At 43.1% G+C, this 19,140-nt stretch overlaps 1 protein-coding gene across 5 annotated transcripts in view; it reads left to right on the forward strand.

Annotated features, from left to right (window-relative positions):
• Nucleotides 1–333: 333 nt before the first annotated feature.
• dclk1a (doublecortin-like kinase 1a) overlaps nucleotides 334–19,140 on the forward strand; it is a 43,415-nt gene continuing 24,608 nt past the window's right edge. Inside the window, exons 1-5 of one of the 5 annotated variants that reach the window (XM_040182004.2) lie at nucleotides 334–580; nucleotides 1,141–1,536; nucleotides 2,190–2,539; nucleotides 15,138–15,249; nucleotides 18,096–18,203. In XM_040182004.2, the coding sequence (XP_040037938.2) occupies nucleotides 1,176–1,536; nucleotides 2,190–2,539; nucleotides 15,138–15,249; nucleotides 18,096–18,203 (931 nt within the window). In that variant the 5' untranslated portion in view covers nucleotides 334–580; nucleotides 1,141–1,175. Of the gene's footprint in view, nucleotides 581–772; nucleotides 1,016–1,140; nucleotides 1,537–2,189; nucleotides 2,540–15,137; nucleotides 15,250–18,095; nucleotides 18,204–19,140 lie in introns of those variants that run through there. The other 4 variants (XM_040182007.2, XM_040182006.2, XM_040182005.2 and 1 more) reach the window with 4 other exon arrangements.

Consider the following 19,140-nt stretch of genomic DNA (forward strand, 5'->3'; position numbering starts at 1 on the left):
ACATAATGCCGCTCAATGCTTATGAACTCACGGCTTTGATGCGATTGGCCTGCACACACAAAAAAATATGCATCTCAATAAAAGTCATTCACATGAAAAACATTCAAAATACTCAATGTTTAAACAAGCTGAATATTCCCAGAAGGAGAGCAGCGCGTTTCTTGTGTGTGTGTGGTGGTCGCAGGACCAGCAGCGTCCCCGGCACGAGTAGGAAGGTGTGGGTTTGCATTGGAATGAGCGCTGGATGGAAATCACGAGGAGTGACGTGGAATTGAGGGGGGGGCGAAAGAGGTGGGTGCAAAGAGAATACGAGGGGAAGCAGCTACTTAGTTCATTTCCAGTCCAGCCTCTGGCTGCACATAAACACACACACACACATACTGGCGTTTGGTGGTGGGGCACGTGGACCTGACAACAAAAGGACGCACAGGTGGCCAGGATAGGACCACCACTAGTGTCGGAGACCAGCTCACTGAACTGAACTATTTTCTTCTTCCTTTTTGTGTGTCATATCTCCTGGGGACTAAGGCGGCAGTCACGCTGGAGGTGAACGTCACAGAAGCGTTAATTGCTCACGTAGGTAAGCCGATATCCACGCGCTCACCACCAGCTGACACCAAAGCCAAATATGCCGCGAACGCACGCGTCCTCCCGACGGCTCACGCGTCCTCGTCTTTAAAGTTACACATCTTTTATTTGAACCCTTGTTGGTGAGCCGATGATTATTTCCGTGTCGCACTTTTTTTTATATTCGGCATGCTCGCGCCGGAATATGTGACGCTGTAGAGGACCATCGACAGGCGGTTATATTGACTCATGACTGCCGCTCATCTGCGCCTCGGGCGCACAACTCGGGCGCACTCTGACCGGCGGCGTGAGTCGTCATGAGGCACGCTGTCATCTCCTCGGCTTAAGAGCACTTAATCTGTCATTAGCGAGTTATTTTCAGGCAGTGCTGCACACCAGCGACGGTCACCGGCTGGCTCCTGCACCGGCCGCCCGAACCTTCTCCCCGGTTTGGGTTCCTTTCTAACATCGGCACCGCTTGTTGACTTTTTTTGTTCGTTAGAGGAAAAAAAAAAAACTTCCCGATCTCTCTCTCTCTCTCCCTCCCCCGACCCTCTTCCCGTGTCCTTCCAGACAGCACGGCCGTACTTGTGAGCCTCGGCACCGCGATGGAGACGGAGCATTTCGACGAGCGCGACAAAGGTCAGCGAAACATCCGGTCCAGCGCGAGGATGAACGGCGTGCCGAGTCCGACGCACAGCGCGCACTGCAGCCTGTACCGGACCCGGACCCTGAAGACTCTCGCCACGGAGAAGAGGGCCAAGAAGGTTCGCTTCTACCGCAACGGAGACCGCTACTTCAACGGGATAGTATACGCCATCTCCACGGACAGGTTCCGGACCTTTGACGCACTGCTGGCGGACCTGACCCGCTCCCTGTCCGACAAAGTCAACCTCCCGCAGGGCGTCCGGACCATCTACACCCTGGATGGCTGCAAGAAGATCGCCAGCATTGAGCAGCTGGTGGAAGGTGGGTATCCTAAACAGCACGCCTGTGGGACCAGCATTAAACGTGCAGGTTCATGCGTTCCCCTCGTGCACCTGGAGTCAGTGGGTTTCATCAGCAGATTAGGCCAATCGGATATATTCTTCCCCTAAAAAGAACAAGCACTACCTTTGTCTCCTGCAAGATCTTTATAAGAAACCCTTTGTAAAACTGGCCAAGCACACTTCAGATTATTGTGGAGATTCTAAAGGCCTATCACTCATTCAGAGGCCATATGGTGATACAGACATATGTTTTGGCTCAGATTATCTCTCTCCTTATTTACTCTCTAAGAAGTGACAATGAGAAGAACTATGAGTTGTTGACGTCATCGTCTGTTGGTAGGAAAATATAGGTCAGTATTGAGCCTACAGAGGGATGAAGGAAATTATGCAGTAAAATATCCCATATTGTTATAATTTACATGTTAATTACTGTATTATCCTGCTCGTTCCTAGAAGGACATTGCTATGTATCTTCTTAACTTTCTTTTGTTCTTTTATATCCTCTACAATTCGCACTCTCTCATAGAGCTTCTCAGTCCTTTTTGTTATTTCTGCAGCTCATCTCCTTTTCCTCTAATGTTTCAGTAAGTAACCCCTCCCCGCGTTCTCCCCTCTCGCCATTCATTTCAACAGGTGACAGCTATGTGTGCAGCTCTATTGAAGCTTACAAGAAGTTGGATTACACAAAAAACGTGAACCCCAACTGGTCTGTGAACGTCAAGGCCTCGGCCGCGTCGTCCCGCGGGCCTCCGTCTCTGGGCAGCGCCAAGGCCGGCGCACCAGAGAGCCGCGAAATCAAGGACTTCATTCGTCCGAAGCTTGTGACGGTGGTGCGGAGCGGCGTGAAGCCCCGCAAAGCTGTGAGGATCCTTCTGAACAAGAAGACGGCCCATTCCTACAAACAAGTCCTGACCGACATCACTGAAGCCATCAAGCTGGACTCGGGAGTGGTGAAGAAGATCTACACTCTGGAGGGTAAAATGGTAAGAAGTCTTTGGCCAAACAATCATCATCGTCGGCTATGAGTTAATTGAAAGTGTCTGCCTTTGTGTCGCTAAAAGGGTCAAATTCAGATCAACAGGCGGATCAGAGAATTGAAAAAAGTGACACATGGAGACAAAAAGGGGTTGAGAGAAGGTAAAGAAAATAAATGTTTGAATGGAGTCTGGATCCTCAACTCGGCTGCAGTGAATGTGTGCCAGGGCTTTGCCTCCTAATCGGAGTCACGGCCTCCTTGTTAGTCCACCCACCTATTCTGCTCCCTCTCTCAGCTGCGGAGGTAGACGCTATAAAAAGAACACGCTTTCATGCTTTCCACCCATTCATGTATTCTCTGTACAGCGCTACGGCACAGACCTTTGCTGAAGTTGGATGAGGTCAAACGCGCATTCTCCGTGCCGGCACACGTCCGTGTTTGCGTGTATTTGTCAAAGAGGGGCAGCCACAGAGATTAAGACAGCAACTCTGCAATTTGTGACATGTTTTTTTCTCGGCTCTTTTCCGGTTTGCCCCCATGTCACGTTTTGCCCACTCGTGTCATTGCCCTGTCTGTCTGTGTGTGTCCCAGCTCGTCCCTCTCTCTACATCACAGCTACAAGTCATTGAATGAAAGGTTACTGAAGCACTTTCCCCCCTGGCAGCAGCATCAGAACGACACCATCATTTTGAAACCGATTGCATTTGAAATCGAGGGCGTCCTGCCATTTTGTGTCTCACACTGGTAATCATCGTCTAAATGACCACTTTGTGATTCATCCTCGTGAATATGGTCTTTTTTTCCTTTTTCTTTTCACTCTTAATTGCTATTTAATACTCTGAATTAGGACTTGAAAACACAAATCTTGTGTTGGCACTGGTGTGTCTTCCTGTCTCTGAAGCCATGCTGTCTGTGTAATGATCCACTGTTAACTCAGTAGGAAGTCACTCCAGATCCCCTGACCTGACCTGCTGTCAGGTCCCAGCACCAGCCAATAAAATCCAAGAACCAGGCTTTCCTTGAGAAACCTGCTGTTGAGGATTAAACTTTTGCACTGTACATGCTAACTGTAAGGTTAAGGTCGCCTTCGGCTCCGATTATCTTTTGAGACTGCACAATAAATACCAGTTCACCCCTCTATCAGAAGTAAGACTATTATGGTTGTGCTATTTTTAGACGCTACATTGATTGGGCCTGTAGGCATGGCAACACGCTCGCTGCCAAATATGATGGGTTGGGCTGAGTGCAGAACCAACTCCTTTTGATCTTTTTGTATGTATGTATGCATGCGTGGGTGAACGGATGTTGGCGGGTTTGCGATTATGTTATACAACAAGAAAGTAGAGAATTAAGGGAAAATTCTTAATAAACTGGATTGGCGCTTTTAGTGAGTTGCCCACCTGTGTGTTTTGTGCATAACAGTAAATCCTGGACCTGAACAGCCTTCCGTTTCCGAAGAGGTGAAAAGTCTCTATAGGTGAAATGTGTTTAATCCACATTTTATTTATTTGTTTAAGCATTGCACAGAAAGAGAGGGGCAGATGCTTATTGTAACAAGAAAGTCAAGTACATCTGAATGGAAAAACAATCCAAACAATAAAATATGTAGGAGTTGAGGCTGGAGGGATAGGATGACCGGTTAACAAGCCGCATGTCAATGCCACTTGAATATCGAAATATGAGTTTGCGAATGGTAATTACCAGAGTGCTCACCAGGATCAAGGTTACTATAAGGGCTAAGTGGAGTACATGTGTGTGTGTGTGTGTCTGTGTGTGCGTGCACAGAGGCGTCAGCAGAAGTAGGTTTCTGGGCCTGACTGCCACGTTGCGTTGAGTCCCAGCAGAGCAAAAGCACCCGAAGAGAAAGCATCGGAGTATCCGAGCAGCGCAGCTTTCATTAACCCCTTTAATGAGGCCACAGACAGTGAAGCAGGATGTAGACGCGTCTCCCTAAAGCCATATTATTCCCCTATAACAGTTTACGGGACAATAGGCGGATTCTTTTACGCGATTCCTTTTTGAAGTTGAATTATTCTCTTAAGACTTTTTTGAGAAGTTCAATTCCGTTAGAACCTCTGCGGCTAAACCGTGTGCCATGAATAATGGATTATGTTTTTGATATTTGAAGTGTTCGACAGTCTGTTTTTAGCTGCCGTTGCTTCTGTCCGTCTGCTTGTTTCGCTTTTTCATTTACGTGTGTTTGTGTCAAATTATTAACTGAGCCTTTTCTATTCCAATTACTGGGTTTTAATGTTGATATCAAAATAATACACTGTATGATCCTTGCTTTTGAGGAGGATACTTCAGACAAACATCCATCTGTTTGTTTTTACAAAGGGAACCAAAATTTGAATTGTCGTCCAAACACAAATGCTTGTGTACAGCATACGAAAATGAGACCAGCTGATTGTCGCCAGTAGCACATTTCCATCACTAACAAAGATAATCCCCAGTTTATACAAACATATGTCTGCTATACAAAGGTTTTGATATTTGTCATCACTGTTGCAGCCTTTTTGGATCGGGCAGTATTCTGGGAGAACTGATACTGAGATGCAGGAAGAGAGGAGACAACATGTGACAGGCTGTGAACAAGTAACTGAAGGCATCTGATACGCTCCCTGCACTCGAGCTTACTCTACTAGGATTGTTGTGGATATTGTGTTTCTGTCCGTAATGTGACCGACTGAGTGAGGAGGAATATATCAAGTTCCACCCTCACTGTTTGTTCTCGCTCTACATGACGGTGGGGGGTATTTTTAGCTCCGCTCTCTCTTTTCGAGGTTACCACAACCTCGACGTTTTCAGCCAGCTCTCCAGCGTGGCCGGTTTCTATGATGGTTTGATCCAGTTGCCTAGGAACCGACCTGCCGTGATGTCATGCAGCAGCATGGTGAGATGGTGTACCTGGATTGGTCTGATACAGAAGAGCGACGACTCGTAAGTGGCTTAGAACCATCGCTGGCCTATTAATACACGTAAGCTCTGTTTACACACACAAACACAGACACAAAGACAATGCCGGACCCCAGTCGACAGACTTAAGACTCACGCACACTTAGGCATGGATAGTGACACACACTCTTAATGGACTCCTCTAGATTTCTGCTCATCACTGGCCATTAACCCGAGACGATTATCAGCCAGTGCATGAAGCTTAATTAACTCTGAGGTCTGATGCATTCTGTCTTTGTATCTCAGTGGGTCTAGTTTGGACCTCAAATCAACAGTTGTGAAGGATTAGTCGCATAAAATTACACCCACAAAAGACAGGATGGTTTAAATTCAGCTACCGTGACATTTCTGTCTTTATGGTTCAGAAAGGTCTGAAATGGTATTTTTTCCATAATCTGGGTTACTTTGTAAAAACTTGGACGACGTGCTTATTTTCCTCATGCTGTGAAGCGCTGTCTGCACTTGCTGATGATGTTACTCGCCGTTCAACTCGATGCGATCGGTCCTTGTGGAATTTAAAATGTTAACAAGTTACTTCACACTTAATGTCTCTTTCGGGCAACCATTGTTTTCTTCCTGTCCGTCATATTGAGCACCCACAATACCGTGGCATGTTTTCACACTAATTAAATGGTTGATGCTAAATAGAGGCTTAATGTGGGAGTGGAGCGTAAGAGCCACTGGTCCACTTTCTTTAGTGCAGCTCTCACTTGTCGAGCTGCACTGGGGGCCTGTCGTCCTTGGCGATGCTTAAGAGCTTTTAATATCTTTTTGTCTTCGGTTTTCTCTGCAAGCTCCTTCTCACTGAGCCTCTCATTTTCTCTCCACCCATTACTGTTTCTGCTTCTCACTTCGTCTGCATCATTGTTTCTCCTGTTATGTAATGTTTACCTTTCTTTCTGTTGAACACCTACTCTGACATGTTTTTCCCACCTTCCTTTGATTCATTTCTGATTCACATGTGTGCTCTACGCAAGGCAAGGCAATTTTATTTGTATAGCGCTTTTCATACACAAGGCAGACTCAAAGTGCTTCACATCATAACATTTTATACAATAAAGTGAAATAAAATTCAGGAATTAAAATACAATTAAAAACAGCAAATAAAATGATAAATTAAAATCTTATTTAAATGATTTAATTTTAAGGCAGAGGTTAAACGTGCAATGTAGATAAAATTTAGCAGAAGGCGAAGCTGAACATAAAAGTTTTCAGTCTTGTTTTAAACGTGGTCAGAGTTGGGGCAAGTCTTAAATCTTCAGGAAGTTTATTACAGCTGTTTGTTGCGTAGTAACTAAATGATGCTTTCCCATGATTTGTATTTAATGGGATTCACTAACAGATTGGTGTCAGAAGATCTTAGTGATCTTGAAGGCTTATGTAGTGGAAGCATATCAGTGATATACTTTGGCCCTAAACCATGTAGTGATTTATATGTGAGCAGTAGGATTTTGAAATTAATTCTCTGACATACTGGGAGCCAATGTAAGGATTTAAGAATTGGTGTAATGTGCTCACATGTTTTGGTCTTTGTTAGAACTCTAGCAGCAGCGTTCTGAACAAGCTGGAGCTGCCTGACAGTTTTTTTTGGAAGACCTGCCAGGAGACCATTACAATAGTCTTGCCTACTAGTTATAAAGACATGTATAAGTGTTTCTAAGTCTTGCGCTGACATGAGCCCTCTAAGTCGTGCGACATTTTTGAGGTGGTAGTAGGCCGATTTTGTTACTGATTTGATGTGACTCTCAAAGTGTAAATCTGAATCCATAATAACCCCCAGATTTCTGGCTTTATTTGATGTTTTCAGGGACAAAGAGTGAAGGTGTTGGGTTACTCTAAACCTTTCTTTTTTAGCACCAAATACAATGATCTCAGTTTTGTCTCCTTATTTAGTTGTAGGAAATTTTGACACATCCAGTCTTTGATTTGCTCAATGCACTGGCACAGAAGATCTATGGGGCGATAGTCGTTTGGTGATAGCGCTACATAGATTACTCGGCCCTTAAAGTAACCTCATCCTGGTGAGCACTCTGGTAATTACCGTTCCAAACTCGTATTCCATATTCAAGTGGCATTAACATACGCCTTGTTAACTTGTCATCCTCGCATGCCATTGTTTTTATGGCTATTTAGTTCTCGTTTAATTAGCACACTCGGCTAATCCTAGAGCTGCAACATATGGCATCTTTTGCTCTCCCCCCCCACACTCTGTCTCTCCATCTCTCCTCCCCCCTCATCTCTGTCTCTGCGTGGTTCCCTCTACAACACCCTCGCTTTGTTTGGCATCCGCTCTTTTCTCAGTTTGTCCCACACTTTCTCCTAATTTTGTTCCCACCAACCTGCCGTTGTTCTCCTAATTGGCCTGCCTGCAGCTCTGCAGGGACGGTACTGGGGGTGCTATGGCAACGCCACTTAAAAACATTGCTTCTTATGTGAAGAGTAGAGTCCTTGTGTGCTGCTCACATTCCATGGAATTTAGCCGCTTCTCAATCCTTTGGATTGTGTGTTGATGATGTCACTTTTTTTTTCTCTGCAGAGGAGGATTGTGGGAAGCAAAGTCCATCTGCTCCTGCTGATCTGCTGAGTCACTGCTACTCAGTGCAGCGTGTGTGTGTGTCATACTGTTGGTATACACAGTATATTTGCTACTATTAGTTATATTCGCAGTAAATGTCATCGGTGACACATGTTGTACTTGTTGCAGCTTAGTTTTCTCTCCGTTTCAGTCAGTGTGTCTCGGTTTACCAGCAGACGGTGACTGTAGAAGATTGGAGCTTGGACCCTTGTAAATTGAGGATAGACGACAGACATTTCCAGCACTGGCAGAGATGTGAGATGAGTGTTGAGAACCTCACATACGCCGTCCAATTCATGCACCTTCTAACTCACTCATTCTCTAATCTCTCTTGAACAAATCTGCATTTAACATTTTTTAGCTGCTTAAAGAGTGCAACCTTAATATCTCGACCGTCACAGCTTTGGTCTGATTGTCACTCGGGTCGGCAGGCACTCAGAAGGATTGTCAGCATTAGAACGTGTAATGCTCATCCACGCCAATTAGAAGACAGAATTGAAATTGCAAATACCTCATATGTTTCCCCTCGTGATGTACTTTAATGTTCTCCTTTGATACAATAAATTTGCAAAGCACTGTATTTTGAAATGAAATGGAAGCCATGAATAGCTATTGCCTAACACAAAATCTGATTTTGGAATATTAATGGTTTGGGATTGAAATGTGATGGCTGCCTGTGGGGTGTAATTAAAGTTGTTTAAGAAAATCATGCAGAGTTTGGATCAAATTAGATGTTTACTTAATCAAATAGAAAATGAAGATCAACTCTACATGTGTCACTGATAATATCAATTCAAAGATCAACTGACTTTTGTCAATTTAAAAAAGATTTAATTCACTTTGTACCGTACGTATTTGTCAGATTCAGTGCAATGGGTAATCAAAATCATTTGAATATATGCTAATAGGGCTCACTTTGACTAAATTGCCAGATAATAAATCAGCAACTATTTTGATAGGTCATGATTTGAGTGATTTTTTATTTCCCTGTAATTCCCTCCTTCATGTCAATTTGTTTTAAATTATATATATATATATATATATATAAAATCTTTAGGTGTTGGTCAAATATCATCATATGAAGGTGAATCAGCAGGAAGTTACTTTATATTTTCTTATATTATGTGAATTTACAAGTTCAGCTCCTTCATCCTGCACATCATAATGTATCTGAATGAGCACACTCATCGTTGGAAATAGATAAAAGCCAACAGAAGGTGGATGTAGCTGAATAAGGGGGAAATGAAAGGAACTAGTGAGGAAATGACATTAGAGGAGAGAGAGCGAGGCCGAGGGAGAGCGAGAATTAGATAAAAGCAAAGCAGCATAACGAGACAAGATAGACACTGGAAGGAAAATGCTACATGGTTTATATAGAATATGCAGTGAACTTGAGGTTTATGTTGCATCCGATTTACTTCCTTCTGGGAGCAGTGCTGCATAAATCCTTTAAAAAAAATAAAAAAAATTGTTTCATGATTCGCTCCTTTCAGACAGACCAGGAAATCGCTGCCCCAGAATAAAGTTGACTTTCTCCCCGTGGAGAGCAGAAGCTGTTTCATAAGTTGTTTATGTAAGAGGGCAACCAGTCTGCTGTGCTGGTTTGAGGGCTACGCGGTAACACCAGTGCCAACCCGGCCGCTGCTCAGTCAGTTATTCTCAGGTCACCGCTGCGCTCTTTTCCCCTCTTTTTTTTTTTTTTTTTTTTTTGGACCTCTTCCTGCCTTCTCTCGTTTCCCGGCCCGGTCCGTTATCTCTGCTTAGTGTGCTGATTGACGCAGCGGGAGGTCGTGCACCGTTCATGTTCTCCCTCGGTGTGGAAGAGGGTTTCATCCTTTCCTTTTGTGTCTTTCCGATCAATTTCTGTCTTTTATCTTGTCAGTCGACGTGGCTCCTGTGAGTCTTTGTCTCCCTCAGGACTGAGAGGTGGTTTTCTAAAATCCTCCCAGAGATTAAGGATGGCATTTTGTCGCTTTCATTTTGAGAGTGCAGATATGTGAATACGCTCGATGAGTTCCTGACAGGGGATTTTTTTATGCTAAGTAACCCTGCAGAGCCTCCAGGACCAGCTGACAGCATATGTTGTGCTGTGGGCCATTCATTTTACCAGTGTCATCATCCCAGGAATACATTACAAGCTCATATAATCGTTGCCCAAATGTGCAGGAATTCAATGACTTGTAGATGAAGACATATAAAAAAAAAATAGCTGCTAATTTCTGTAAGATGACTAATTTAAAGAGTTTTGTTTGGCGTTTGCCAAAACATGTAATGCCCTGGTCTTTACAAATACATGTCAGACTAGTTGTATTGATTATAGCCCTAACCCGAGGCTACACACTGCATACCATTCTGAAACACTGGTGCTGTCTGCCGCAGCCTCAACACACAATAATTGGTGTGTAATTATTTAAAGCTCTGTCATTCTTTTGCACCGTTTTAGTCCTTCGCCTTAGATGCTCTGCTTATTTGCAACAGATCCTTTTCCATTTTTCTTCCTGTCTACTTGTATTTTGTGTCAATACAGCCATCTGTTATTCACCCAGTCTGCCTCTTCTCCCGTTACCACCCGTCTGTCTGTCTCTGTGGTTGTTTCAGACGAGCACAACTGGCCCTGCAGGCCAGCTGCAGTGGATTCAGCACCGCGGACAGCTCCACTGACCTTATCTCCCCTGACCGAGTGCAAAACTGCTCATCCTGTCAACATGTGGTCCTTCTGCGGGCAGGATCACTTTGACCTCACCATGTCCTTTCTGTAACCGCTGTGGATCCATTGTTGGACGAGGGATTAGAGGTTGAATCTAAATTAGTTTCCTCTCTAGTCGTTTGTTTTAATCTCTGTTTATCAGAGAAAATTACCAAATGACAAATTTTTGAGCCAGGTATGCAAATAATATTTGATTCATTATCCATTAATATAATTTATGGATTAAGGGAGGAAATGTTTAGTCTATAAAATGTCAGACGATTAAAAAAATTTCCAATACCAGTGGAACTGTCTTGTATCCCACCAATAGTCCTAACCCAAATATACTCATTCTAAGAAAAAACTGAATGCTCACATTTGAGGAGCGGGAACAAATAAATATTTAGAATTCTTCCTTAATAAGCGACTTGGAAGAATATCAATTAAAATTTTGTTGCCAATTAAAGTTTTGATTGATTGTTTCAGAACTGACTTACTAAATAATGAACACACACATTTCCCGTCACACAATAGCTGTAACTGAAAGGGGAGCAGCTGACGGATGAGCCCAGTAAATCTATAATCTGACAAGGAGACAGAAATATTCTGTCTAAAGGAGCAGAGTGAGTAGCGTCTCCACTGATCATTGTTCACAGTGACTGATTCACAGGCGCAGCTGGCGAAGAACCCGACAAACTATCTGAACACAAAACACTATAATTTTGCACAACCGGGGTGCTCAAAAGCCGTGTCTGTGGCTGAATAGTCTCTTACAAATTAACGGGTCAGATAGTGTCATTTGTTTGTGCGTTCCAATCAAAAGATGGATGTATGCACATTTTGCGCGTCTGCTCAGATTCTATAGCAAAGCTCTGATACCTACTTCTCTTTCTGTTTGATCCTAAATCTAAGGTCCAGGTGGTTAGTGGGTCAAAATGAGTCTCCTCCATTATTTTGAATCACCCTGCTTTTCCTGGTGGTACTGCAGTTGAATTTGTGTTGGGATGTGTGGGATGTGGTTGTCTAACAGTGCCACCGTGTGGCGTCAGTGATTGTGAACATTGGTCCAACCAAGCGCTAATGTGCTGATAAAATGATAATATGACTTGTGTATGCCCAAAATACGCTGTTAAAGAGAATTAATATACATATGTATTTTATCCAAAAGAAAGAAAAAAATGGACATTTAGAAGCAGGCTCTTTAAGAGGTGTTTGTTGATTGTCCATTAGGTGGCGTAGTGACAACATGAATGACTTTACCGAGAAGCATTCATAGTGAACAGTTATTTGTTGTACAACAGATTTTCAGGAGGAGATGAGAGTCATTTATTATTTATTTAAGAGGATACGTATTTTTTGTATTTCTGTACTAACCTCTCCAAAAAAAGGACATGCAGCTTAGTTGCAGTTGCCCTTTGTGATCTTTGTCAGCACAAAATCGTGGAACCTGACACACCTCTGCCTGCTCTTTCATTCTTGATTTGTTTTTACGCTCATCTAAAATAATGAGAGTAAATTGATTATGGTTCATTTTGATTTTCAAAATACTTAGTTTGAGTAGTAGTTTGAGTTGTGATGGCAGTGTTATAAAATAGCTCTTTTCTCATTATCTTATTTTGTGTCCTCTTTTCCTGCTTTCTTAGTTTTTTCCCCTCCTTGTTTTAGCCACGGCTGATGTTGTGTAACGGCGCTGGTTCTGTGTGAGAACGCGGCGCCAGAGACATCAGAGCGGCTCGTATTGTCATCGGGCTCAGAAGGGCTCTGGGCAGCAGTCAGGAATAGATCACCTCCTCCGTTGCTCGATTACCTTCGTTTCCTCTCGAACTGCAGGCATTTTCCGAGTTGTTTCATCGTTCTTCACCCTCTCTTTTCACCTTTTAGCGTCTGCCTCTCCTCTTCATCTTCTTCTATAGACTGGAGACAATGCATTTCGAGATAAAGCAGGCCATGAGCCACTTTTGTGTGAGTTTAGGTGAATGACACAGTTCTGAGTATCGTGCATATAGTAGATGAATGATGAATGAAGGAGCTCTATCACAGTATGCATGTCGTGCAGTTAGTGGCATGCACCAGAACTGCGCCAATGCCTGCAGGGCACAATCACCAAGGCAACCATACTTTTCACACACTTCTCAACATACAGTATCTGTTCATGCATTGCTCCATAATGGTTTGCCCTGAGCTTAAAGTGCCCTTGGATGCTGCCTCACACAAAGACACTGACACCCCCCCACCCCCCTCACTGTCCTTTTTATGTTGTCATCAATCTGATTTATATTCTGCATGTATTCTGTTTAACCCAACATGTCTGGTACGGTTTCAATCGCGTGGCGAGCAGCATCAAAGGACCTCAATACGGCAACCTCATCCTGGTCGACTCCAGCAGCAGCAGCAGCAGTCCCGGCCTGAGGACGTGGTCGGACTGACTCACAGCAGCAAACACACATGATGCTGTGAACAAAAGCCATGGGCCCTCTGAAAAGACCACAATCTCAAAGAGGAGGATTATAGCTTGAAATGTGTGAATAAAAAAGACATTATCATTCCTTTAGAGCTATACATGTATACACTCGAGTGCTCCAGCATTAATAAAATAATTTGCAGCATCATCCAAATGACGAGTAAAATGTTGAAAAAAAAAATTCAATGCAAATATAGAAGATATAAATCCCAAACGTTTGTAACCTTATGTGCCTGTGCAGGAACACATGCTCTCATGTGACGTGCTGTTGAAGGAACACAGACAAGCACACTCGTATTGATTTGAAAAGAGGAAATTGATCCGTTCTCCACAGAGAGTCTGTGTATGAGATTAAACTTGCTTTCTGTGCCCCCGTCGGCCCATTGAGAGCCCGTGGGTGGTAAAGCAGTATGACTCTCATCTTACACACACACGCACCCTTGTGTGTGTGTGTGCGCGTGCGTGCGTGCACTCTTCAGTTTATTGGGCATTTCGTTGATGATGCTGTCATATCAGCCGTGACTTTCTTTGGGGCTGTTGGGAGGCTATTAGGAGTCTAAATGGATTCTTTGGTGTTAATTCCTATTAAAATGCAATAAAGGTAGTTTTTTTGTTTCTATCTTAACTCCAGGCAGCGTAATATACATAAATAGAGGCTAAATTCTAATAGCTCCTAATAGGTTTTTGGCTTTGAAATATTGTTTTCCTGTAAATCCCTTTCTGACTATCATTGCCTAACACAACACAAAATCTGATTTAGAATATTAATGGCTTGGGATTGAAATGTGATGGCTGCCTGTGGGGTGTAATTAAAGTTGTTTAAGAAAATCATGCAGAGTTTGGATCAGATTAGATGTTTACTTAATCAAATAGAAAATGAAGATCAGCGTGTTGTCCTATTTGCCATAATAAACATCTTATTGCTGATTAAGAGCTATTACAAATACAACAATTAGGTTGTTGAGAAAGAATGTTCACAGCTTAGTTTGAAGATGTATGAATTGTGTGTTAATTAGATAGATAATTACATTTCTGCAGACGACCTAAAGAAACGTTCCTTCTGTCGGAGGAGACCTAATGTTTAAAAATCAGCCACCTTGGGTTTTGCTATTAGCTATGCAGTATGGAGTCTGTCAAAGAATGACAGTGACTCATTAAGACACCGTTGTTTTCTTGTGAGTCATCGCTGTACTTATTCAACAACAATCTCACATTCTTCTCTGCCTCATGCCCTCACTCTTATATCTTTGTTATTTTGTTTTTATAAATCTCTCCGCAGCTCATAAATCTCCCTCTCTCCCTCCCTCGCCTTTGAGTCGGTTCTCTCTGTAACTTATTACCATTCATAAGATGCTAGTCCTCAGGAAACAGACCCCCATACTTTCCTGCTCTGGTCGTCCAGAAGCAGAATAGTGAGTCAGCAAGGTCTCATTATAGTCTCTTAAAGACTAATTAACTGCAGAAATTAACTCCATGCTGGATCCCAGGGACATGTGAGCCCCTGCATTGAGATCTTCATGACGCCAACCAACGTGCATACTCACAAGAACAAGCAGGCGCAAGGCGACTCACCTGGTGTTCCTGATCTGCGTCTGTTCTCGGTGCATGTCAATGGAAGGTCAATTCTGTCAGTGTGCGGTGTGGAATTGTGCAGAGGATCAATAGTTTTGAAATGAAAACAGAAGTCTAACCAGAGAATTGTCATTCATGGATCTGCAGATAAGCTGGGAAAGTATAGCTGCCTGAAGCTCTTCTTGTTTCCAACAAAAGGAATTGTTTGAGGTGTCTTTGAAAAAGGTGTTTAGCCCCTTAATTTAGAAAGATGCCATTTGAGTAGAAGATTGCTCAATTAACTCGCATCATGACTCGGAATTTAATTTGATGCTGAATAAAAAGGATTAAACTCATCCACGTGTTTTTGTTGCCAGGTGTCGTGTCTGCAAGACTTCTTCGGCGACGAGGACGTTTTTGTGGCGTGTGGACCGGAGAAGTTCCGCTACCAGGACGACTTGATGTTGGATGAGAGTGGTGAGGCTACTAGTAGGTGGTCTGACATTTCCACGCTATAACATTTCACATCTGACTTCCATTTCTTCAAATCCCCACCAGAGGTTTCTCATTTTGGTGTGAACGGTTTTCTGGAGAAAATTCAATCACTGTGATCAAATATTCTGTAATTTCGATAGTATATATCAAGTTTTAGTGTCACAAATGTGATTTGTATTACCATGTAGTTCAGTGCAGTAGACATAAATTTTGATTATTGAAAGGTTTTCCATTCAACTCGATGTCTTAAAAATCCTCTTGTAATTGATCATTTTCTTCAGACTATTGTGTTTTCACTGAGAAGCTTGTGGGCATGTTCTGATTTTAAAGTCCTCCTCAATGGCAAAACTTGCCAAATCAACCACTTTCTGTTCATCAGCCAAAATATGAATTAATTAAATGAAGAAAAATGTATACAGTTGATACATTTTTTTACTCTTACTCACATAAGTTGCAACATCTCCGTGGTTCAGGTCCCTGAGGTCCTTTATTACTCACTCATCACACCTTCTCTCCTCCCGAATGCACCTTAACCGCACTGTTACTCTTCATCTTTTCCGCCTGACCCCAGCCGAGTCCACTGAGGATACGTTCTGTCCTCACTTTCCCCATCTGTGTTTCTCTGTCTGCCCCCCCTCCCCCCCATCCCTCCTCTCTCATACTGCTGCCATTTGGGGCTCATTTGTATTCTCACCCTCTCATCCTGCTTCCTTTCTACTACATGACTTGGCTTGCTTGCTCATCAGTTCATTTGTTCCCCCTCCATCCCTTCATCCATTAAATAATATTCATCCCACCTGGGTCACCATCCTCCACCTCCTTTCCTATTTGTCACTCTTTCTCTTTATTCCTCCCTCCGTTGCCCTTTACTCTTCTTTCATTTGGAAGATGTAATGGTCTCAGTTCTCTCTCAGTCGGCTCTCAGTTCTCTGTTGTGAAAGACCACAACACAAACTCCTACATACAACAGAGTGTTTCCAGGATCAGCATTTTCATTAGTTACTGATGATGATGAAACACCGAGTCCATTGTTTTTCCTGCTGTTTGGGGTTGTGTCGGTTTTTCAGTGTGCAAGGTCTATTTTGTGCATTTAAAGTATACATCTGCATTTCATGGCAGAATACATCAGAACGGGTTGACAAAGTCATGGGACCCACCAAAGGGGGCTGGCATTCTATTGTTCTCTTTCATGCCCTTTGAAAACCTTCAGTTTTCAAAAATATCACACTTATTTACCTCATTATTTGGCCACAGGCTGAAAACTTCCACCGAAAATCCAAATAAGGCTGTGCGGTTCTTTAAACAGGCATAGTTTACATTTGTAATACTTCAAATAAGGGAACTCAGGGGTTTGCGATTTGATCATCATCATCATCATCCCAAACGCATCATTTTATGAGACCAGACTCAGAAGTTGGTTTTAATCTTGATGAAAAAACAGATGTGTAGAGCTGCAAGTAGTTTTAATATAGATGCAGACAAGCGATATGTCTCGGCTTTACCTAAATACCTTCAATATTTTATCATTGCAGAGAACATGAACGCCTTGAGTGTTATATTGATTTAATCAGAATTCTCATTTCGTTGAAATTAGCTTTTATTCAGAATAAGTTAAATTCTGTTTGAGAAATTTTGGCCATGATTACTCTTCTTATTGACATTAATGACAATCTAAAAACTGGCTTGTTCATTTCACAGGTCTGTTTGTACAAGACAATTTCCAATCTGTCACAAGTATTAACCTTAACCCTCTGGTAAACACATACTTTCAAGTGTATTTAAAGGTATTTGTGGGGAACTACATTTTTTGCATGATTAAGGTCTGCACCAGTGTGCGCATGCACACACACACACTGTCCCAGAAGACAGAGAGCACCTTTTGACACCTCCTCTTGCTCTGGGGGAGGCTCAGGAGGCTCAAGGCAGAGAAACAGTCGGATGGGAAAGTAGAGCGACAAACGCAGCAGACACACAGTGACAGTCGGAGCTGCAGACAACCTCGCCTCCTCTCAGCATCACTACATAATCATCACCTCTGCCTCAGCCCTGGCACACTGTCATCACGTTAACACTCCACATTGTACATTAATCACGAGGCCAAAATAACTGCCACACAAGCATATAACAACCACCCCCCCCCCCACACACACACACACACTCGTACACGCACGCACGCACAGCAGTATGCGTGATTTCCCTTCCCGCTAGTCTAAAATGGAAATGAGCTAAAATGGGGGCTGGGTTAATGAGCAGGCGAGGATACAAATTGTGAGGGATGAAGGAGGGAGGGAGGGTGTGTTTACTTGGCTCATTGATCATGGTGTGCGTGAAATATAAAATAAAATAAAATGATCAGACCTCCGTGAGTCAGAACTGTCGCTCCTAAAAAAAAAAACACCACAATAACAGCGTTTGGAAAGTGAAGGTCAGAACTCATTTTTGCAGGGGACCTGAAGGTAAAACCACTTACCGCTGTGTTGGTACATTAGTGCTTTGGTGTTTTCTTGACAAAAGGTCAAAATCAATGAAAAATATGAAAACATTTGTTGGTCAGGTTTCCATAAAATGTTAGTTTTCATTTAAACAGAAGTGACGTGTATTTCAGTTGCTCAGTTTTTCTTTTAGGTGTCAAAACATAATCTTATATCACAGAATCACTTTCCTCCAGTGCTTGATTTCGGGTTCGCCAAAAACAGTTGCTACTTTGTTTGAATTTTAATTCTGTATTTCTAAGCTTTTCCAAAACACATATTTGTTGACTAAGTCAGTCAATGATTAAACAAATGCAAAGGAGTTTGTACGTTGTGATCACATGTCACTCTTCTCTTAATGCTTTTTAGAGTGTCGTGTGATGAAGTTGGTGAACTATGGAAAGACGTCTGCCTCTCTGAGCCGAAGCTCTCCCAGGACCGCCATCCAATCAGGACGCAGCAAGTCCCCCGCATCCGGTAACTTCCTTTCTTCATCTTTTACTCCTCTTTCTCTCAAGGAACTTATTTGTTAATGGAACTTGGCATTGTGCCGTTGTCATTTTTAAGTACCCTTACACCTGTGTGTGTGCATGAGGAGGAGTGTGTGCATTCTCTCCGACGTGATGGACGCAGTTTGGAGTTGTTTGCATACGTCCTCACGTGATTGCTCAGTATTTTCTAGCTCATTACTGAACCAACGTCGCGCCAAATGAAAACGGTACGAGCAAAGACTGCAATGATCTCAGAGCTGTGCGCAGGGTCTGGCTTTATTTACCGTGCGTGTGTGTGAGCTGTGCCTTCTTGAATATCAATTCAAATGAGAATGATTTCAAACAGGGAGAGGGAAAGATGGGTGAAAAATGGGGGAGTGAAGATGAGAAGGGAACCAGAGGGAAAGAGGTTGGTGACTCAATCCAGCAGATCCACACAGCCAGTTCTTCACCTGCCGTACTAATACAATGTATAAAACGGTGAGGGCTCGAACTGCTACCTGCTACATTGTTCGTGCCAATTGTATCCAGCTCTAGCTTTGAATGTGTGTGTGTGTGTGTGTCTTTGTTGGTGTGTGTTTAGCTGGCCCAGCTGATTGCAAAGCTTAGGCTTTGGCTGTGTGTAAAAACGCACACTGGCCTTTTCATCCTTCCTGCTATTATTTGGGGATTTGAGAGCACAGAGACCTTTTGGGTTGGAAATTATTCTATGGGTGAGGCAAGATATGGAAACTTCCTCAGATGAAGTCACTCCACCTGCTGTTGAAGCTCACACGCATTCACAGACACACACCATGCAGCGTGGCAGAATGGAAACCCACAGTTGTGTTTTTATGTTTTGTGTCAGGCTGAGGTGAAAGCAAGAGGAGAAGATTATTAAACGCGCCATTGAAAAGAGAAAGTTCTGCATATGGCTTGAAAAC

Source organism: Gasterosteus aculeatus, chromosome 7 (assembly GCF_964276395.1).
Source record: "Gasterosteus aculeatus chromosome 7, fGasAcu3.hap1.1, whole genome shotgun sequence".
In the NCBI taxonomy this organism is placed as follows: domain Eukaryota; kingdom Metazoa; phylum Chordata; class Actinopteri; order Perciformes; family Gasterosteidae; genus Gasterosteus; species Gasterosteus aculeatus.